The 20,391-nt window shown below is 42.7% G+C and overlaps 1 protein-coding gene across 1 annotated transcript in view; it reads right to left on the bottom strand.

The window, feature by feature from the left end:
* The window catches only part of FAM83H (family with sequence similarity 83 member H), a 28,563-nt gene extending 8,435 nt beyond the window's left edge, over positions 1-20,128 (bottom strand). Inside the window, exons 1-2 of the mRNA XM_075086084.1 lie at positions 20,023-20,128; positions 111-571 (exon numbers count right to left, since the gene is read on the bottom strand). Coding sequence (XP_074942185.1) covers positions 111-557 — 447 coding nt within the window. The 5' untranslated portion in view covers positions 558-571; positions 20,023-20,128. The remainder of the gene's footprint in view (positions 1-110; positions 572-20,022) is intronic.
* Between the last annotated feature and the right edge of the window lie 263 nt (positions 20,129-20,391).

The following is a 20,391-nucleotide window of genomic DNA, read 5'->3' as shown; positions in this document are numbered from 1 at the left end:
TCATCCTTCCCCTCTGCCAGGTTCTGGGAGCAAAGTTAAGGGAATTAACAGAGGACCTGATGCATTCTGATTCATCTTTTTGCACACACACCGGTTTATCACTGTCTCACCTGTTGAGCTGCTCGAATCATTCTGCGGGCCTCCTCCTTAATGCTGGGATTGTCCGGGGGTGGTGGTTGCACGAGGGTTGTCACCTCTGTTCCCCTGAACCCAAAGACCATTGGCCATCCCAGGTCAAGCTCAGGAACAGCGAGGTCTGAGTTCATGGGCCAGTAAGTCCCAGAGGATCCATCCATGTCATTGTCACCTGCGGTGTCCGTGCTACCCTCCTGATTGGCGTACTGGGGTTTCTGGAGATTCTGTATGATGTGATCCACCTCTGAGTTGCAAAGAAAATCAGGTGCTGCTTCCTCTGCCAGGAAGCGTTGGTAACTTTCTTTGCCCTGTTCAGTAAGCACATCCAGAGCTAAGCGGTAATACTCCTTGTAATGGGGGGGAAGATAGTTAGGGTCAAGGGGATTGTCCCCCTGTGAGGAGCTTTGAGATCGACGAGCCATGAGGGGAGGGAGAGCTGTAAGAAAAGAATAACCAACAATGAGAGCAGTTTCACTCCAGTGACATATCCATCCTCATAAATGGTGAGAGTTGGAGGTTCATGACGGTAAAATCAAAAGGGAAGAGATTCAAAGCACACACAGCAATGTTGGAGAAAGTTCATTCCGAATAGATAGAGTGCCTTAAGTTAGGCAAAGTTGTTAATCACTTAAGCATTACTTTAACGCAGTTAAATGTTTCTGGGCAAAATAAGGAACAAGTCAAATTGGGCAGCCCTGTGATAAACAAGGATGATGCATTTAACAGAATGCCCAACTTTCTTTTTTAGGCTGCCAATTGCTAAGCTTAAACTTGGCTTTTGTTTTAAAGCTACTCCTTCCCCGCCCACACCCCTCCCCCCCCAACAAGAACAATGCTGCTGGTTATTATCTGGACTCCATTAAAACTCAGTTCCAAATGCTACAAAAATTGTTTACTCTGTGTAATATGGCACTAAACCAAAACGCACGTGTGTATACAAATGCACCCTCTGAATCCTTACAAACTGAGTGTTATAATCACCTCAGCATATGAATACTAAGGAGGGTATGAGTGGCATGCAGGCAAGTATAAGGGTATCCTGCTGTTGTAACATGGTCAGAAGTCCGACAAGTCTTCATGAGATCCATGAAGAAATAAAAACCAAGGGACATGATTGCTTCTTCCATCGCTTGATGTTGAGAAATACCTGAGCTGAAGGGGTTCATATTCAGTATTTGACAATTCTCTGTAGGGAAACTATTATTTGAGCCTAAAGACAAATTTGATTTTAACCAATTTTTGGAAGAAAAGCTTGTCATGCCACAAATACAACTCAATAAATAATATCATACTGATCTGCAAAGAACTCCAAAGCACTTTGGTTTCTGACCCTCAATTAATGTCAATGCTTGGACATACTTTTCCTGGGGCCTCAGCACTGACATGCCAACAGAGGCTTCCTCATAATCAAAAAAAAAAAGAGCATAGCTCTCCTTGACCATTCATGCAAAGTTACAATAATAGGAAGTGTGAGTAATGAGGGTGAAAGTGGCGGCTATTGTCATTGCCATCCAACGCTTCTGCTACCAAAATGGAAGGGATTGCCAAGGATGTGGGAGGGAGGCAAAAAAAAAAAACAAACACCCACTTCAGGCCCCTGCTATCATTTTCGTTAACAGCTGTAAGTATAAAGCTATAACGGTTTCCAGATGAAGCCTGAGTGGACTTTCTTATCTGACTACCTGCGTAGCACAGATCAGTGCTACGTTACTCCTGCCTCAAACTCCCACAAGTTACTCCTGCTTCAAACTATAACTCCTAGCAGACCTGCATGATACACCAGGAAAAATTATGGTCCTAATATAAAGATAGCATCTGAATCTAACAGGTGCCTGTGCAAAGCATTCCAATAGAAAACTGTCTTTATAGTCTACACATGTAGCCTCATTTGTATTATGAACTGTCTAGTTTTATCTTCCCACTCTAATTCTCATTCTATCTTTCTTCTCTTAAAATAAAAAAGCATTCCACTCTATATATCTTCATTTTGGTGTGCTCAGTTCACCTACATACTTGCTTTTAACTATTTTAGTAGTGTCTTTAGCCTTTCATTTTACTGAAATACTCCCAGCCTTCCATTCATTCTTTGATATGAGACGAATATATTCAACATATTAAGATACAGTCCATAAAGGGGATGAATGCTCATGCAGCCAGCAAACTTCTCATAATGGTGGCTTGCTCAGAACAGAAATGATGAGAGCAAACTACAAAAACAAAAAGCGAAGAAGCAGCAGCAGAACCTTATGATGCTGACTGGACAATCAAAATGGCAGAGTGAATATGTTGTTGATAAATATAAAGTGGTGAAACAACCTTAATTTTGTATTTTATTGTTTAGTATAATTATTTCAATACTGTTATCAATCAAGAAGGAGAAGATGGACCTTTAAAGGAAAAGTGTCAGATAACGCTAAGCATTATTAGGTAAGAAATTAGAGAAAATAACACCACTACATAGATTCAGAGGGAACTCACAACCTGAATGTGTTGTGAATATGAAAGTCTCATTCCTCACATCTTGAAAAAGGCTATTATACATCTGAACGATGACTTTTTAGTCTAGAGATGACAGCTACAAAATATGACCAGGGACAGCTGTCCATTTTCTCCTCCAGTACAAGAACTTAAAGGGCATAAAATTAAACTAGCACATAGTGGGCTCAAATTGAACACCAGGAAACACTTTTTCAATTCTCAATTGTTCTTACTCTGCAGAACTCCCTCCCACGGGATGTTTTAGGATGGTTAGAGAAAGTATGTACAACAGGACAGGCATGCAATACTTCGGCAGAACACTTTTCCACCATCCCACAATTTCTGGCTGAAAAGGTAGGTCAGGAAACATAGGAGGAAGGCTAAGTAAGTGGGGTAGTTTTTACAATCAGAGGAGTCACCTTAGTTCCCTAAGGATTTGTGGTAGTCAATACATTAATGAATATGTGGGAAAAATAGTACCAGTGAATAAATAAATTGATGCAAAAGCAAAATTATCCCCGTGGTTTTCTCTAAGCCACTGGCCACAGGGAGAAAACAATTATGGAGATGGAGGGACTCCTGGTATGACTGAATATAGTGATCATAGGCGAAGTGGGACAGATGTCCCAGGAAGGTCACTGGTTTGTGAAGGCTGTTTGGAAGGGTCCCTGTGCTTCTCATGTAACATGGAGAGACATCTGCACTCGACTGTTCTGCCAGAATAAAAACAGTCTCTCAGAAGGGCGTTGCCTCTTCCAGTCTGCGTTGGACGGTGTCATTTTGCTGTGTGTGCACTAAGGAGTGTCAGCCTCAGCTGTGAAACGCACCGGGTGACTGCTCCCCTGGGCTTTGTGCGGGCTGGGCGGAGGGTGCAGCATGGCCCAAGGGCAGGCAGAAGCAGGTTTGGCAGCACCCAGCCTAGGACATTTTTTGGGCCATCAGCCTTCACACCGCTCAGCCCAGGCTAACTCCCACCTAAGGCCGTGCTGAGGAGTCTCCATCCTCTGAAGAACCAGCAAAGAGAGCAGTACTGACCACAGGGAACCTGGGCTTGGTGCCACCCAGAGAGCACTGGGCACAGACACGCCGGGGCAGGGCAGCCTGGTCTCCAGATGTCACCTTTACCTGCGAAAACAGATCCTGAGGGCTGCAGCAAACACCCGAACTGGACTGCACCAAACACTGGAGTGTGAACAGACCTCTGGCTGACTAATAAGGCCAGAAAATCTGCACCGTCACCCTCTTTGGCTTGCAAGGAGAGAACTAAGGAGGGAGATGCTGTTGTCTTATTCCAGCCAGCTCCTTCTTAGAAGTTAATGCTGAGAAAGCACCATCAAATCCCGCTTGGAAAGAACCTGCAGCCTGTGCTGAGTGTGCCATTCCTGTGTTTGCCCAGGCAAGGTTCTAGTCATTAAGCCTCCTCACTTCCTTCAGGTGGTTTTAATTTCTTCTAAATAGATGCACAAATCTGAGAACTGTGAAATAAAAACCAGAAATTATGCTTCTGCCACCATAAGCCTGCATGAACTCATGACCTGCAAGGATATATGGACAAGTCCCTAACAAGTGCGCACAATAAGTTTAGGAGTAGCTACAAGTGTTTGACCATTACACTGTTCCTAAGGAAAGGCAGGAAAACTGTAAAAAAAGTATCCTTTTCCCCCAAGAGGAAATTCTAGAGTTTGCTCACTTTTAAAATATAGCTGTCAGGTACTTTGATCCCCTTGAATAGATCCTCATTTTTATTTTAGAAATGAAGTTCAGGAAAAATTTGAAGATTTCATACACTTGTCTGGATTGTGTGACAACTGGTTTGCAGCAGCAGTTGTAACTCTGAGTGGGCAGCCTGCTATGTATGCATAGATGAATACTACAGTGTGTTCACAGAAGTTCAGTGCCCCCAGGCAGTGCCAGAGTAATAGCACTAGTGCTACACAGAAGGTCTGTGTGTATGCAATGAGGCGAATACACTCAGGACACTTGTCATAGATGCATGGACAGTACAGGTAAGCAAAAGCAGCAACTTCAACCACCTCCACACACACTGTACTTGGTGTGTATGTACCGGAGTATATCTCTTCATAGAAACCTTGATCGAAGTAGATCAATTCTGGTTTGAAACAGCTTACGTGATAACTAAGCAGGACTTTAATTTTAAAAGTATCTTAAATATCCTGCAACTCTTAAGAGAAAACTAACTTACCAAATGGGATACCAGAGAGTGAAAGCCCCTGGGCATTATCTGGAATGCATTCAAAAAGATATAGTTCTGTTTCCACTTGTGATGCATTTGCTGGGATGTCAGAACTGGAACAAGTGGCTGTACCTTGTGTTTGTGAAAGATGGGAAGCTGATGGTCTAGTGATACAGATTTAGAGTCAGGGGAATAAAACCAGTTTCAAGAGTGACTGATTGTGTCTACATCTGTAAGGAAAGATTACCGTAGCCTCTGGATCCAAATGAGAGTTGAAGAGGTTGACGTTTCTGCATATAAGGAGAAAAAGCTTGAGCGGATCAAGATCTCTGTTACTTCAAACATACAGGCAGCTAATTTCCTAGCCCAAAAGGACACTATATGGGTAGGGGTTTGTTTATGGAAGCAGAGAGGTGTGCTACAATGGTCATTTTTATTCCATATGACAGTTTTCCTTAAAGCTACTCATCTAGAGTGCTTTCTACTTAGCAGCTATTAGCATTTATACAGCTAGAAAATTGTTTAAATAATGGGTAAGGTGATGTGATGTGCTTTGTATTTTCTTCATGGTGCAGAATTTAATATCTTCATCAATAACATGGATAGTGGAATTGAGTGCACCAGCAGCAAGTCTGCAGATAGCACCAAGCTGAGCGATGCAGCTGATCTGCTCAATGGAAGGGTTGCCATCCGGAGTGACCTTGCAAAGCTTGAGGAGTAGGCCAATGTGAAACTCATAAAGCTCAGCAAGGTCCAGTGCAAGGTCCTGCACCTGGGTCGGGGCAATCCCCAGTATCACTACAGGCTGGGCGATGAAGGGATTGAGAGCAGCCCTGTGGAGAAGGACTTGGGGGCACTGGTGGATGAAAATTTGGGTATGCGGCAGGACTGTGGGCTTGCAGCCCAGAAAGCCAAGCGTATCGTGGGCTGCATCAAAAGAAGCGTGGCCAGCAGGTTGAGGGAGGTGATTCTCCCCCTCTACTTGGCTCTCGTAAGACCCCCCCTGGAGTACTGCATCCAGTTCTGGGGTCCCCAGTTAAAGACAGACATGGACCTGTTAGGGCAGGTCCAGAGGAGGGCCATGAAAATGATCCGAGGGCTGGAACACCTCTGCTATGAATAGAGGCTGAGAGAGTTGGGGTTGTTCAGCCTGGAGAAGAGAAGGCTCAGGGATGCCTTTCAATACTTAACTAAAAATTTAACTAATTTGACATCCTTCCATGATAAGGTCACCCACCTAGTGGATGAACGGAAGGCAGCAGATATAGTTTTTCTGGATTTTAGTAAGGCTTTTGATCCTGTCCCTCAGAGCATCCTTCTGGACAAGTTGTCCAAGTGCGGGATAAGCAGGTACATGGTGTGTTGGGTAAAGAACTGGCTGGACTGCAGGGCTCCAAGAGTCATCATAATGAATGGGGCTACATCTGGCTGGGAACCAGTCACCAGAGGTGTTCTTCAGGGCTCAATTGTAGGGCCAGTTCTGGTCCATATTTTTATCAGCAATCTGCATGCAGGAGTTGAATGCATCATTAGCGAGTTTGCTGACGATCCCAAACTGGGAGGTGCTGTTGACTCGCTTCAAGGGACATGAGGCCTTGCAGAGGGATTGGGCAAGTATCAAGAGCACGAAATTTAGCAACCACAAATGCAATATTCCACACCTGGGACAGAGTAATGTCAGGCACATGTATGAACTGGGAGAGGAGTGGCTGGAGAGCAGCCCTGCAGAAAGGGATCTGGGGTTGCTGGTTGGCAGCAGGCTCAACAGAAGCCAGCAGTGTGCCCTGGCGCCAAGAGGGCAAACCGCATCCCAGGGTGCATCAAACACAGCATAACCAGCTGGTCAAAAGAGGTGCCGTATTTAGCATTGGTGCGGCCTCACCTGGAGTACTGCGTGCAGTTTTGGGCCCCACCATTTAAGAAGGATGTGAAGGTAACTCGAATAGGTCCAGAGGAGGGCAACAAAGCCGGTGGCAGGGCTGGAAGGCATGTCCTATGAGGAGCGGCTGAGGACTCTGGGTTTGTCTAGTTTGGAGAAAAGGGGGCTGAGGAGTGACATCATTGCTCTCTGCAGCTTCCTGAGGATGGGACGTGGAGAGGGAGGTGCTGATCTCTTCTCCCTGGGACGCAGGGACGGGGCGCCTGGGAATGGCTCAAAGCTGCATCAGGGGAGGTTCAGGCTTGACATTAGGAAGCATTTCTTTACCGAGAGGGTGGTCGAACACTGGAACAGGCTTCCTAGAGAGGTGGTAGATGCCCATGCCTGTCAGTGTTTAAGAGGCATTTCGACAATGCCCTTAATAACATGCTTTAACTTTTGGGCAGTTGGGCTAGATGGTTGTAGGTCCCTTCTAACTGAAATATTCTATTCTATTCCATTCTAGTCTAGTCAAGGGGTGCAGGAAAATAACGGAAGATTGGCAAAAAGGATTGTAAACACACACAAGTGACTCATAGCTGGGGTGACAAAAAGCACATATATCATACTAATCGTTGTTTAGCCTTGTGTGTTGGACAAGTAGAACATCTGTGTTTAGATAACATAGGCATGTGATAGACTTAGAGGCACCCTATGGAACACGCTTGAGATTCCTGCCCTGTGTTGGGAAAGATCAAAGCACAGTAGTGAACTATGCTTGCATGAATCCTTGATAAACAGGTGAAAACAGCAGGTTTTGTGATCCTCTAGCATGCACCAAGCTCCATGGTACCTGCATCTCCCACTGTGTGCCTCTGTCCGGGTGCTGCTTCAGGGATCCTCCAGTTGGCCAGGTAACAAAAATAAATTTACTCTTTCTATTTAATCCGTATTTTGGGGTTGTTCTGGCTTCCTGCCTGTGCTGGTTCACACATGGCAGCTTATAAGAAAGAGACAGAGAGACTTTTTACCAAGGACTCTACTGACAGAACAAGGGGCAGTGGTTTTAAACTGAAAGAGGCTAGGTTTAGAGTGGACAAAAGGAAGACTTTTTTTTTTTGATGAAGTTGGTGTTACCCTGGACCAGGTTGCCCAGAGAAGTTGTGCATGCCCCATCACTGGAAGTGTTCAAGGTCAGGTTGGACAGGACTTTGAGCAACCTGATCTAGCAGATGTCACTGCCCGAGGCAGGGAGGTTGGACTAGATGATCTTTGAAGGTCCCTTCCAACCTAAACCATTTGATGATACTATGATTCTATTAATTGGTTGGCATGCTTTAATTCCCTGATCGGCAACAAGGACTATACTAGGTTGATGAATTCTCAGCTTGCAGGAAGAATGATGGATTTATATATATATGGTGTATTTTCAATATACCATTTTTAAGGCCTAAAAAGTATGGGTAAATATATCGGTACACCTAGCATTAGCATCATCCCAATAATCTCCCTCTAGCGTCTCATGTGCTGCTATCTACAATTAACATATTCCATGCCTTACATGACAGAAGATACACGAAATGCTCGCTACTTTTTCAGTAGTCTTTCAAACTACTTCCCTGTTGATTTTAAGCAGAAGGAGAGAAGTTAACTGGAACCTCAAAAGTTATTATCTTTCGCCACTTATAGTAAGCATGAGCTGATCTCAGGTCAGTGAATGAATAAAACTTTACCCAGGTGATCTAGGTAGCTCCTGGGCAGAAACTCTGCTAAGAATGAAAATTCACTATGAGGATGCAGAGTCACCCGAGCTCTTGGACTCTGTGGACTTGCAGTCTTTGCAAGTACCCTCCTGCTACTGTCCATCTTGCAGAATTCATCTAGATTCTGCATTTAGTTAATGTAATTTTTTTTTTCTTAGTTACAATTCCTGGGAATAGGTATCTGCAGCTGGAAGAACTCTGAGATGCTGGTTCAAATTTGATGTTGTTAAGCTGCTAACTGCAAGGCTGTGTCTCTAGTTCTCAGACAAATAATCCACTATTTGCTAAGTATTTCCCCTACAGATTAGCTGAAAATTATAACGCACCATTTACGGCTAATTTTTATGTTCCATAGTGAGGTTTCTAAGCTACAATTGTTTTTTTTAAACTACTGCCTCCTTACATCTATGTTAACTAGTTTTGATCCATTCAAAACGTGCCAGTTAGTGCAACACTGGATTTTGTGGAGTATCAATTCACATGCCTTAGAGAAGATGAGATACATTACTAAGAACGAAGCATTGCCTTGTTATTTTTCACTCTAGAACTGGGTATTCTGTTTATTTTTTAGGGCATTTGGGATGTATAATGCCAGGAAGGACAGCTGAGTCTAAGTATTTTCTCCTTCACTCTTAAACCTTCAGCAGTTGTCATGTAGAAGGCCTGCAAGAACAAAATGAAGGAAGTCTTGGGCAGAAGCAGCAAAATTTGGCTGAGCTCTATGAAATACATAGCCCATGTGGGCCCTTATTTTCTTAGTACTGATTGTCAAAGGCTCTTTTTAAAGTTAGACAGCAATTCTTTGCTCTTATGCCTTGGTTCCTTTGACAGGAATTCACTGAATACCTTGTCAGATTTCCTCAGTCCAGAGTGACAGAAGATTAGGTCACACCTTATTTCTTAGTATTCTTCCATGATGGCTATATTTTCCTAGATTATGGTGGCATCTAAAACAAAAGAGGAACTCCAAGAAGGGGCTGCCTCCTTACTTGAACTTCACTTGCGAATCTATTTCCTGCAGATTCATTCACCCCAGAAAAAGATAGACATCATATTTTTGGAAATTTGAACCACTATAACTATCACAGACACTAAGTCACAAACTGAAAATATACCAAATGTATATGGAAGACTGTAACTATTGGTTAATAGAGAATTTTACTTATTTATATGTTTGTTTATGTTTAAATCAGGAATTTAATTTTATTTTAATTGCTAGTCACAGTTTAAAATTTTTTATGACACAAGCTATGGGGAATCTAGTGAAAAATGAACATGCTAAAAATAATAATGTGTGGCATCTCCACATTGCCCTTGAAGGTCTTTATAAAGGGTAATAAGATGTTCTGTAGTCCAGTTATAGTTCAGGAACTGAATTGTATGTGGTTACAGGAGAAGAGATCACATAAATCCAGCATCTGCAATTCTGAACAGCTATGTGACATATGATCAGTCCAAAAGGAACTGTTGAGCGTCCCTCCTTCCATTTACATGACAAGTACTGAAAACAGTAAGACCCTAAATATCCTAGGTACAAAAGCCCCAGAGCCATAAAACCTACAATGTACTACCAGAAGGTAATGGGAAAGCTCAAGCACACCACCAATGTCCTTCATGCCTTCAGCAGCTGCAACTTTATCAGGAAAAGCATCCCAGGAAGAGCACTGCCCCTACATTGTACAAGAAAGCAAAGGACTACTATTATACCCTAGGAAAAATTCCAGCAATTGTTTTAAACTTGATTTTAATTAGAACACAGCAATATGGGACCTGAGAAGTTCTTTAAGGCCACTAAGCATACTGCCATATGCCACTACTTATCCTGCTGTCCAGTCCCCGTTTTTTAGAAGAAGATTCCAGAAGCCAAATTAGGTAGCAGGGGGAAAAAAAATCCAACTTCTTCCTAGCACCTAGCCCTTAAGCCTTGGGTAAATTAAATATAAATAAAGTGCAAACATACTATAACCAGAGGAGCAATTTAGGTGTCTACACACATGTGTTTAATGTCACTTGGGATGCCCTAAGGTACCTTGCTTGGCCTCCAGCTGCTGGTCGAGAAGGGTGTGAGTCTCTCATAAGGCTTGTGCCACATCTGCTGTGTTTTAGATACCCTAAGGCACCTAAAATGACACTAAACACCTAAGTTTAGGAACGAGGATTGTTCCTCAAGGGTCAGATTCATTAACTAAATGCAGGTATATAACATGCCTACATGCAAGGTAATTGCCTTGTGTTCCCCTTTATAGCTGATGGGAAATAGGTGAATAAAATCCAAGGAGTATGAAATGAGATTCATCTTCTAATATAGATGCTTACAGTTGGCTGAGTCTTCTCTTAATTTTTCTCCCAGAGACATTACCAAATCAGTCTTCCAAAGCCTCAGTGCTCAGTATTCAATTTTTTTTAATTCCAAAATTACCTTTATCCTGTCATACAATCCATTCTACCAAGATCCAGCTTGACACTTTCAATACTTTATACCAGAACCTGCCTAGGAGATGGGTGGTTGCAGAATTTCAGTCTTTAAATGGTTAATAAAGTAATTAAATTGGAGCAGGTTTTTTACTTTTTCAGTTGTACTTTCATACATAACTTCCACAGTAGGACAGATCAGTCTCACCCAACCTCAGGCATCTTCATTGCAGAACATTTCCATGAATGGCTGATGTCCATACTACTATTGCCAACCACGAAAATCTAGTCAAATCAGTGAAATGACTAGTTGTCTTACACTAAAGTAGTCACCCACATCAAGGCTGATGAATCCTACTATTACTGTACAACATTTTGTGAGCCATCAAATTTTACTAATAGTTCTTTTGTACTCTGTTCCAGGTCCATTTCAAAATGCAGCCAGCACAGCTGAACACAATATTCCAATGGCTTTCTTACCGATGCTGTATTTGAGACAAAACCTGCCTCTCCTGCTTGTACATCCATGGATGTTGCCATGGGATTGCACCTCAGCTCATTGGCTCCGCTACTCTGATACCCATTAGTTTTTGGAATGGTTGTTGGGATACAATCTCCTTTTTATAAGTGTGAAATGGATTCTTAGTTATTACATGTAATAACGAATTGTGATGCATCAGTTTATCAAGTGATCCAAGGTGCTCTGTATACCTGCCCTATCTTCTCTTTTTATTGGCTTTCCCAAGAATCAAGTACCTAAAAGCTTTATCACAAGTGGTTTTACTTCATTGATCAAAATATTAAAGAGATAAAACATAACACTGAATGTTGTGCAAATCTGTTAAATGATGCAATCTATCCAATGATTACTATTTTTTGAAACAAATCTTCTTAAAAATTTAAGAATTTTTATGCCTATTTTAATTTTGAACTGTCTGTTGTCTAGCATGTATCACAACTGCTTTTTAGAAGAATAAGAGTACATGAAGGGGGACTATTACATCATCTGATGTAATATTGCAAACCATTAGCCTAGCATGAATATTGCAAGTCAGTGAATAACTAGCTTGCAGAATTTTACCATCCCGTTCTACCTATATCTGTGGTCAGCTAGTTCAAAGGAAGATGAAACACCCTAAATACATTTATCCAGTTGTGCGATGAAGAAAACTACTTCCTGACTCCTTCAGAGAAGTCCTACAATATGAGACTTGATTACCATTGCTATTTTAATGTATAGATGGAAGAGCAGTAACCATGATCTGCATGCAGCATGTAGTCCTACTCTACAAAAGGCCCGACTGATAGAGAAAAGCAGAGCAGGGTAGAAAAGTGCAGATACAAAGGGCAAAAAAGAGCCAAACAATCTTTCACCCTGAACACCGTAGTCACCTGTACACACAGACGATAACATTCCTCCCAGTACCTATATTTAAATATACATATTAGAAAGATTTTTTTAATACCAAATAGCTGTGAGTCAACCATTTCTCAGCAAGCTACATCAGTGTTCATTTACTTCTATTGAAGTGAAAATGCATGTTATTTCACAAAGTAATCTTCAACTTCAGATTTTAACTGTATTATAATGCCACACCTGAATGTACAGCGTTTTTGTGTGCACCCACATCCTTAATGTGAAACTGTATTCAAAATAACATATTTCAATCCATTTTTTCTGCGCAAATTACTGAGATGGCTTTTCCTGACATAAATCCTGATGATTTAGATTATAATCCTCCCAAAAGATTTTGGTTTTTTCCAATCCCATTCCATGTAGTATACTGTACTTTGTACTCCCATGTACTGTCCTCTTTAATACTAAATGTTTGCAGTGTAAAAGCCCCTCTGACCATCTTTGCATTTCACCTGCCATTTACTCATATCAATTTCTGTATTTTCTTTCTGGTTTTTCTAAAGGTAGAGCACACAAATTCTCAATCTCTCCAGGTTCAGACACTATGTCTGACCCTCTCTTTACTCTGTGTTTCTGGGAGAACAGGACATAAAATCAGCTGTGTCGGTTCAGATCAAAGGTCCATCAAGCCTAGAAAGCCATTCATCTCCAATAGGGACTAAGAGCAGATTATGTGGAAAAAATACAGGGACAGGCCAAGCATTTATGATGCTTCACCAGCTTCTCTAAGCCAATTTTAGCTACTTGAGGTTCAAGAACCTCCTGACCCAGATATGCTTTATTGAATGTAGGTAGCTTCAAATGATTTTGCTATCATAAACTCACACAGGGTTTCTCTAAACCCATATAAAATGTCAGCATCTACAACAGCCAGAGGCAAGGAGTTCTACAGCTCAACAATACAGTCAAGAACAGTCTCCTTCTCTTCTGAATCTGCTGCTTGTACTTTGTTTTTTGCTTTGGATAGGAAAATCAACATCTATTGAACCCTGTCATGGCACTCTGATTTTATACATCTGTCAACTCTCCCGTCACTCATCGCCTTTCTATATGGAGAACCCTAACTTATTCAGCTGTTTCTTGTATGGAAACCATTCTGTGCCTCTGATGATCCTCTAGTCTATTCTCTCCTCTGAATTTTTTTCACTCCACTGTATTCTTTTTTGAGACTGTGGGACTGGAGCTGCAAGATGGAAGCGAAATACGGCTTTATATACAGTGGTTACGTTCTGTTCCTTTCCTATTATGCTGTTTGCTTTTTGACCACTAAGAGGCAAATGAGCATCCTGCTGATTTGTAGGATAGGATTACTATGCTTTGTGTTTATTTCTTTTAGTCCTGCTGTTGCTGAACTGCCCCAGTGACAACCAATTGATTTGCCTGAATCCCAAGAGGCTACAGGCAAACAGCCTTGCTGGTTTGGTTGAATACAATTACAGTAAGAGACTCTGATGAAGAGTCTGAATCCCATCGCACTAGATGAAGTACCAGCAATTATTAAATTGGTTCTTTTTTAAGACAGTCTCATAATCAAGGCCCCTTTGGTCATGATAAACAGATGAAAGAAAAATGATCTGAGAAGTACAAAGGAATAATTGGGAGATGTGCAATTTTAGTATTGTACATATAAACAGTTGTGGAATTAAGTGGTCTGTAGGCATTGAACTACAGCTAGCTTCTATAGGGACATTTGAAAAACAAATTTTTGATGGAGTTTCTTAACATAAGGAGAAGCATGGGAGAACCATCACAATGCCTAAAGGACAGGCAAAGTAACTGCCATCAGACAGATAAAGTCTGTTAAGCAACCATGTGCTTGGCTCATGTGCTCCGCCATGAAGAGCACATGGACCAAGATGAAACATTTGTGAATTTATTTTTACAGGGATTCCAGACTAGCTTTCCTTTATCATTTTACAAGTCACCACACTGTCTCCCATCTTTTTCATACAAGGCCTGCAGTACTTTGCATTTACTGTTCCTCTGATTTTTCAGTCACTCAGAATTGGTATTTCACGAAGTCAGGGAAAAAGCATTGATCCACAGTGTCTTCTCTCCCTGAATTCTAGAAGTCTGTTATCATTATTTGCCATTTCACACAGTTCTCTGCTATCCTAAGCAATCATTTCATAGATTTAGAAGTATCAAGAACACCAGTCATGATCAGAACCTTAGCATATTAGACAATGAGTGAACCAAAACTGAAAACTTTAATTCCTTCCCAGGAAATCCTTCCTCTAAGTATAGTAGATGAGACAATGATGGCACAGGTACAAAGGTACAGACAGGTACAGAGAAAGCTATAGAAAGAAACAAGTATTCAGTACAGTAGCTCTTTAGAACTTACTTTTTAGCATGCTAATATAGAATAGTAGGGGTTTTTTTTCAGAAGGAAGCTGAAGGAGAAAAAGAAGGTAGGCTTTGTAGCTGTTTATGAGTAACTCCTCCCATGCTTAGGGGCAGAGGATAAAGAGGAGCACGAAGGAGCTTGTTGAAAACCTAACAAGTGGGAGATGAAGGCTGATATAATGGGCTGATGAGAGGCAGGATTCAATCTCTCAGCAGCAAAGGTCTCCTCCACCCGTCTGCTTGGGCTTCCCCGAAGACACTGGGCTGGTTGCTACTGTGCCAATGCACCTCTGCACAGGAGTACTAATGCAATCACTCCCCTCCTCAGCCAACAAAAAAGCAGGGGAGAAAGAGGAGGAGAGAAAAGAACATGCAGCTATCCGTGTGCAGTTATCAAGAGCTTTTTCTGAGGAGGGAGTCTCTAATGGAAATTTCCCTTTGGCTTGGCCTGAGGCCTGCTTCTGTTCACACTGGTGTAATTGGAAGTAACTTTACTAGCTTTGATATTAATCACAAGCATTCAGTTTTTGTGATCCGCAAAAGCTATCAGACCCTCTTAACATTGGAAAGTGTAAGCAGTGATGTGATCACAGCCTACAGCTATCTCTGTACAGAAAAACATTCAACCATAAAGAAATGTTTAATGTAGGCAGAGCAGGGAAAAGTAACTGACAGATCACAGAATCACAGATTGGTAGGGGTTGGAAAGGACCACTGGAGATCATCTTGTCCAATCCCAAAAGATGAAGCTAGATGCAAAAATTCTCCCATTACCTCTGGATTAACACTAAGAGCAGAAACTGGAAAAAGTATAGACCTGTTGGTTTGTGCATCATTTGCTCCCTGACCATACTATGTTCCATTTTAATAGACTTTAACTGTTTTTCTTCTGAAAGAGTCACATGAAATTCTAGTTTCAGCTATGAGTGGATGACAACCACAAAGCCCTACAGATGAAAAAAAAAAAAAGGACTTGCATTTTTCTTGATTCTTTGTGCCAGGTGCGAATCAAGAGCAATGGACTGTATTTACCCAGTCTAAGCAAAAGGGAACTGGCTCAGTACTTCCTTTCTCTGTCATCTGCTGCTGCCTGATGTCAGCCCCTGCTGATGTCTCAGCACCTCAGGCTGGATCTATCTTCCATCCCAATGCTGACTCCAGTGCTTGTTGTTACGTGTTTTGCCTGCACAGCAAGTTCCCAGACTGCCTCTCTGAGACGATCACTTCCCTGGCTGGACCTGCTTCTCTGCTTCAAGACACTCCCAAAAGCTGAGGCCTTCACAGGTCTGTACACACCAGCAGAGGCAACAGCCTGAGAGGAAGCAAGGCTGTATCACTCAGACTGGAAAGCGCTAGTAAGATATGATCTCCGCCTGAGACCCCATGCTTATGTGCAAGAATAAGCACAATTTGCTGGGCTTAAACACTGTGTCTTTTCATTGCCCTGGATACCAGCAAGAGGGAAAGGCAACACAGATGGAAGAATTTATTTCAGCCTGCTGGACTCCACAGACAACCACAAAACTCCTCTGTGCTAGTAACATTTGAAGGACTTCCAAACACAGGTCAATAAATAAATCAAAGCTATTTTGAAAGTCAAAGATGCAGCAAATAGTACATCCAAGAGAAAAATGTAAAGCAGCGATTTCCAAACAGTGGCCCAGTGGGCAGGAGTGAGTGGGCCACAGCTGGCCCATGCACCATGTTCAACGTCATCACTTACATCTCTGATGCTGGGCTGTGAAAAATTTTCGGGTTTCCAGAATGTCTAGAACCCCTGAAGTTTAGAAACCCATTATTTAAAAAAAATATTTGGCCTGTTTTATATAGAAATAGAAAAGATGATGTGATAACAGGTTGATAATATTCTGGAAGGGTCCATTTTAGGAAGGGACAGTAATGTCTAAGGTAAAACTACTTGAGCAGACATTGTGACAATAAGACACAGAGAATGTTGGTTTGCTCTCAAGAAAATGTTTTACTAGGTAAATGATTTGGGGAGGGACCTGTCTCTTGGCATATGGTTTAAGGTGTGGGTTTTTTTTAATTCTGCATTGTGCGACAGAGGGACAGCGAGCGCCTTCTAATCCTGCTGCAGCAGACAATAACCTATATTAACAGTGACAGATATGCTCATCCTTTCCAGAAGCTACACCTACATGTGCTAGCTTTCTTTACTAAGGACTGGACTTCTACAGAGAAAAGATCTCTCAATTTAAGGCCTCTCAGTTGCCAATCTTACAGTGATGTGCCTGTAGCACTTTTAGTTTTCAAGGGTACCCAGAATTTCCTGGTTTAGCCACCACACATTGCCATGGAAATTTTACAAGAGCTATGGCAAAGGATGCTGGATACCTTCCTATTAACTGCTCTTCTCACCAAGCAAGGTTCAGATATGTTCCCCAGAACATCATGGTGAAATGTGGGTAATAGTCTAAATCAGACCTTTTCTCAGCTACAACTGTGTCTGCTAAATCCTCACAGCAACTATTTTTCCTCTTTTGATTTTCCTTGTTGTATTTTCTGCTGAAGTCTCTCTGTGTTCTCATTCTCAATGTTCTCTCAGTTTTAGGCTGTAGGCTTAAAGCCTGGGTTACTGGTTATGAAAATATGGAATTTGTTATTCCTCTTACAATGTCATTTATACAAGGTCTTTTCTTTTGGTCACCTGACCAGCCTCTGCTGATCACCCTATGTTACAGCATCTGAGTGAATGTGATCCCATTCTTTACTACAGATGGTCTTATATGGATCTCAGTCATCATTTGAAAAAAAAATATTATGTCTGCCTGCTGTAGTCTAGGAGTTTCACTTCATCTGAAGTCATGGTTATCAGATGAGAAACTGCTTCAATTAATTAATTTAATCAGTTCATTCACAGAGCTTCCAGAGATTACAACTTTATCTTCCATATTACATACACTTGTCAGCTGACCCTATGAACTGGCATAATAAACTTTCTGTGTCTAAGGTGAGTAGTAACTATACTGAATGCTACAGGCATGTGGCAGAGTAGAACTGGGAGCCTGGTGAGTACCTCAGAACACCTACTGGACTCCCACTCACTTCTGCTTACTAGTCAGTGCAAGGGATCCCACAAAATATTCTTTGCTGGAGAATCAGGAAATTAGCCAGACATTCAGAATATCCAGGGGATCTTCCTACAGGCCAGGGGAGGGAAAAGTAGCAGAAAAATTACATGTTGTAATTTTCCTTCTGAAGTGGTTCATTGAGACAGCATGTCAGCATGTCAATCTTAACTGTCCTATGCAATAAAGGGTATGGAATGGCACACGTAAATCCAACCTGTAAAGAAGTCACTGGGGCAAAACCTGATGTTTACAGCTACTGAAAAATGATATGCGATCCTGCATCCAGAAGGGCCCTCTTAAAGAGAGCAGATTAAATGAAGAGATAGAATCATAGAATCATTTAGGTTGGAAAAGACCATTAAAAACATCAAGTCCAACTGTTAACCCCACACTGCCACGTCCATCATTAAACCATGTCCATAAGTGCCATGTCTATGATAGCAACACTCATGTCAACATTACTTTCTTTCAATTACTCACTTTCCTTGGATTTTTATTTACTAGATAGCAGGTACAAGGAAGTCTAAAACAGGGAGCTTCAAGAAAAAGTCCAACAGTGTAAGGTATAATTTGGAGAAGGAGAACTGCATGATGCCCTTGACTTTTACTTTCTTCCATATCCTGATTTTGGAAGTGCACTCATGGAACTCCTCTTTCTCATTAGCAGTACAAAAATCCAGCCAAACAGGGCCTGATAAGCAGCCCAAAAGTGTTCCTTTTAACCATAAAATACAAAGAAGTCCAGTCCTGCAAGGTTTGGAGGTGAATTTCAGTTGCTTGGAAAGCTGTGATTGCCTGAAAAATTATGTGTAGAACACACAGGTGTCTGTCCTCAGCCATGACACTGCTCTGGCACAATCATACCAGACTGTGGTATGTGATATTTTCACTTTTTCCTTTGACATGCAATTTTCCCTACAACCACGCAAAGAGTGTAACTTTGTTTTCCTCAGAACACTACTGTTTCCACTGCCAGGTAAATACAACTCTAAAGCCCCTCAGATAAATGGGAGGTAGGCCAAAATGAAAAAAAAACATTCTCTCCCCAAACTGCAACACTTTTGTGGCCTTGCAATAGGGTGAAGGCGTGCTATCTTTTTTTCTGCCTTCTTGGCTCTTCATCCAATGAAAACACATGCTATTGTAGGCCGTGCAAAGGGATCTCACATCACCAGTGTTCTGCACTGCTTTAATTGCCACTGTTCTGTTTTGGGGCTAGTTTGCTGTCTAGAGTTGTTACTTGTGTACATTTGGCTTCTATCACAGCTGAGCTTATTGCAACTTTCATGAATGAGATGTTTTCAGCAGAAGAAGCATCCTATAGGTACCTCTGTCCCTTTACAAATGCCTCATCCACCTCTAACTGTTTTAGAAGATAGAAAACCTCAGTCCTCAGGCCAGAAAAAAGCCATAGTTGACCTCTATTGACCTTAGTCAATTTAGAGGGATGGGCGCACAAGACCTTCCCCTTCCTCTCTGCTCGCACACAAAACCTGAGGTCTGTAAGACAGGCTCACATCTGTTTAAAAATCAGTCAGGATATGCACGTGTGCCTGTGCACGCACATGTCCACATGCATCTGTCTCTGGTTTTGCATGTACGTACATGAATGTCTGTGTCGCTGCTTGCAGGCCATGTCAGCAGACACCTACACGCCCATGCGTGCGGAGTGAGGTCAAAGCAAGTAAAAGCGCAGTGGGCCTCAGGAGCTATTTCTTGACTTGTAGCTTACTGCAGACCTTGGCCTTTTCAGCGCTACCACCAGTGAAGTCCTCTTTGTCCCAATCTCTTGACCACACATCCCTACAGTGCTGCCTATCCAAGGAGAAGGCCAGCTCAGGCTCTATCGTGGGAAGCTGAATCAAGCTGCAAGATCTTTTCCTGAAGACAGGGATACATTTGGAAATACCCACTCCTTGGGGCTTTCTCAAAGGAGATAGGACACAAGTTCAGTGAAGCACTCACAAAGCAGTTTTGATCAGGCTACCTGAGTACTGACGGGTCTCTTCCCTCAGCAGCCACAGTGCCTGCTGTCTGTGCTGGGACATTCTCCTCTCCCATCTCCCCCTTTGCCTCTCCCGTCTCCTCCTGGGGCTCGCCTTTCTCCCACTGGGGCAGTCATGGCGTGGCTGTGAGCTCCTGCTACTAGAGCCTTTCTGCATTGAAGCAGCCATCTCTTGCCCCAAATCTGCCTGCAGAAGTCCCTGCCCCAGATCCCGAGTGCCCAGCCCTGCACAGGGGAGCAAGACAGGACCTCCCCAGCCCTTGCCCGCCACTTCACGCAGCCATTCAGGTACCCCAGGAGGTGCCTGCACTTCTCCTACCTTCCCAGGTGAGCCAGGGCAGGTGGTGGGTCGTGCTCTCCAGTTCTCGGATCCCCTGGACGTGCCTACAGCCTGATTCACAGGCACCTCCAAGCCAGCAAGAATCAAGCTCCACCCAGGGCTGAGGGTGAGTAAGAGCGAGAGAAAGGCAAACTCTGGAGAGTTATTCCCTCCCCAGGATTGCAGGGGAGCCAGAGATAAGGGCTGCACATTCCTGAGCCGCAGGCGGCCTCTCCCTTCCCGTCTGCCTTGAGCCTGTCAGACCAGCTCGGGCCTGGCTGCAGAGCAGGCCTGGGAGCAGGATCAGTGCTGGCAGCTGGGCATGGACCCTGGCCACCGGTCCCAGATTCGGCCTGGCACACCTCAGTC

This window comes from Phalacrocorax aristotelis, chromosome 2 (genome assembly GCF_949628215.1).
Source record: "Phalacrocorax aristotelis chromosome 2, bGulAri2.1, whole genome shotgun sequence".
NCBI classification, from domain to species: domain Eukaryota; kingdom Metazoa; phylum Chordata; class Aves; order Suliformes; family Phalacrocoracidae; genus Phalacrocorax; species Phalacrocorax aristotelis.
Note: the sequence above shows the minus strand (reverse complement) of the source record. Positions and strands in the feature narration are given on the sequence as shown.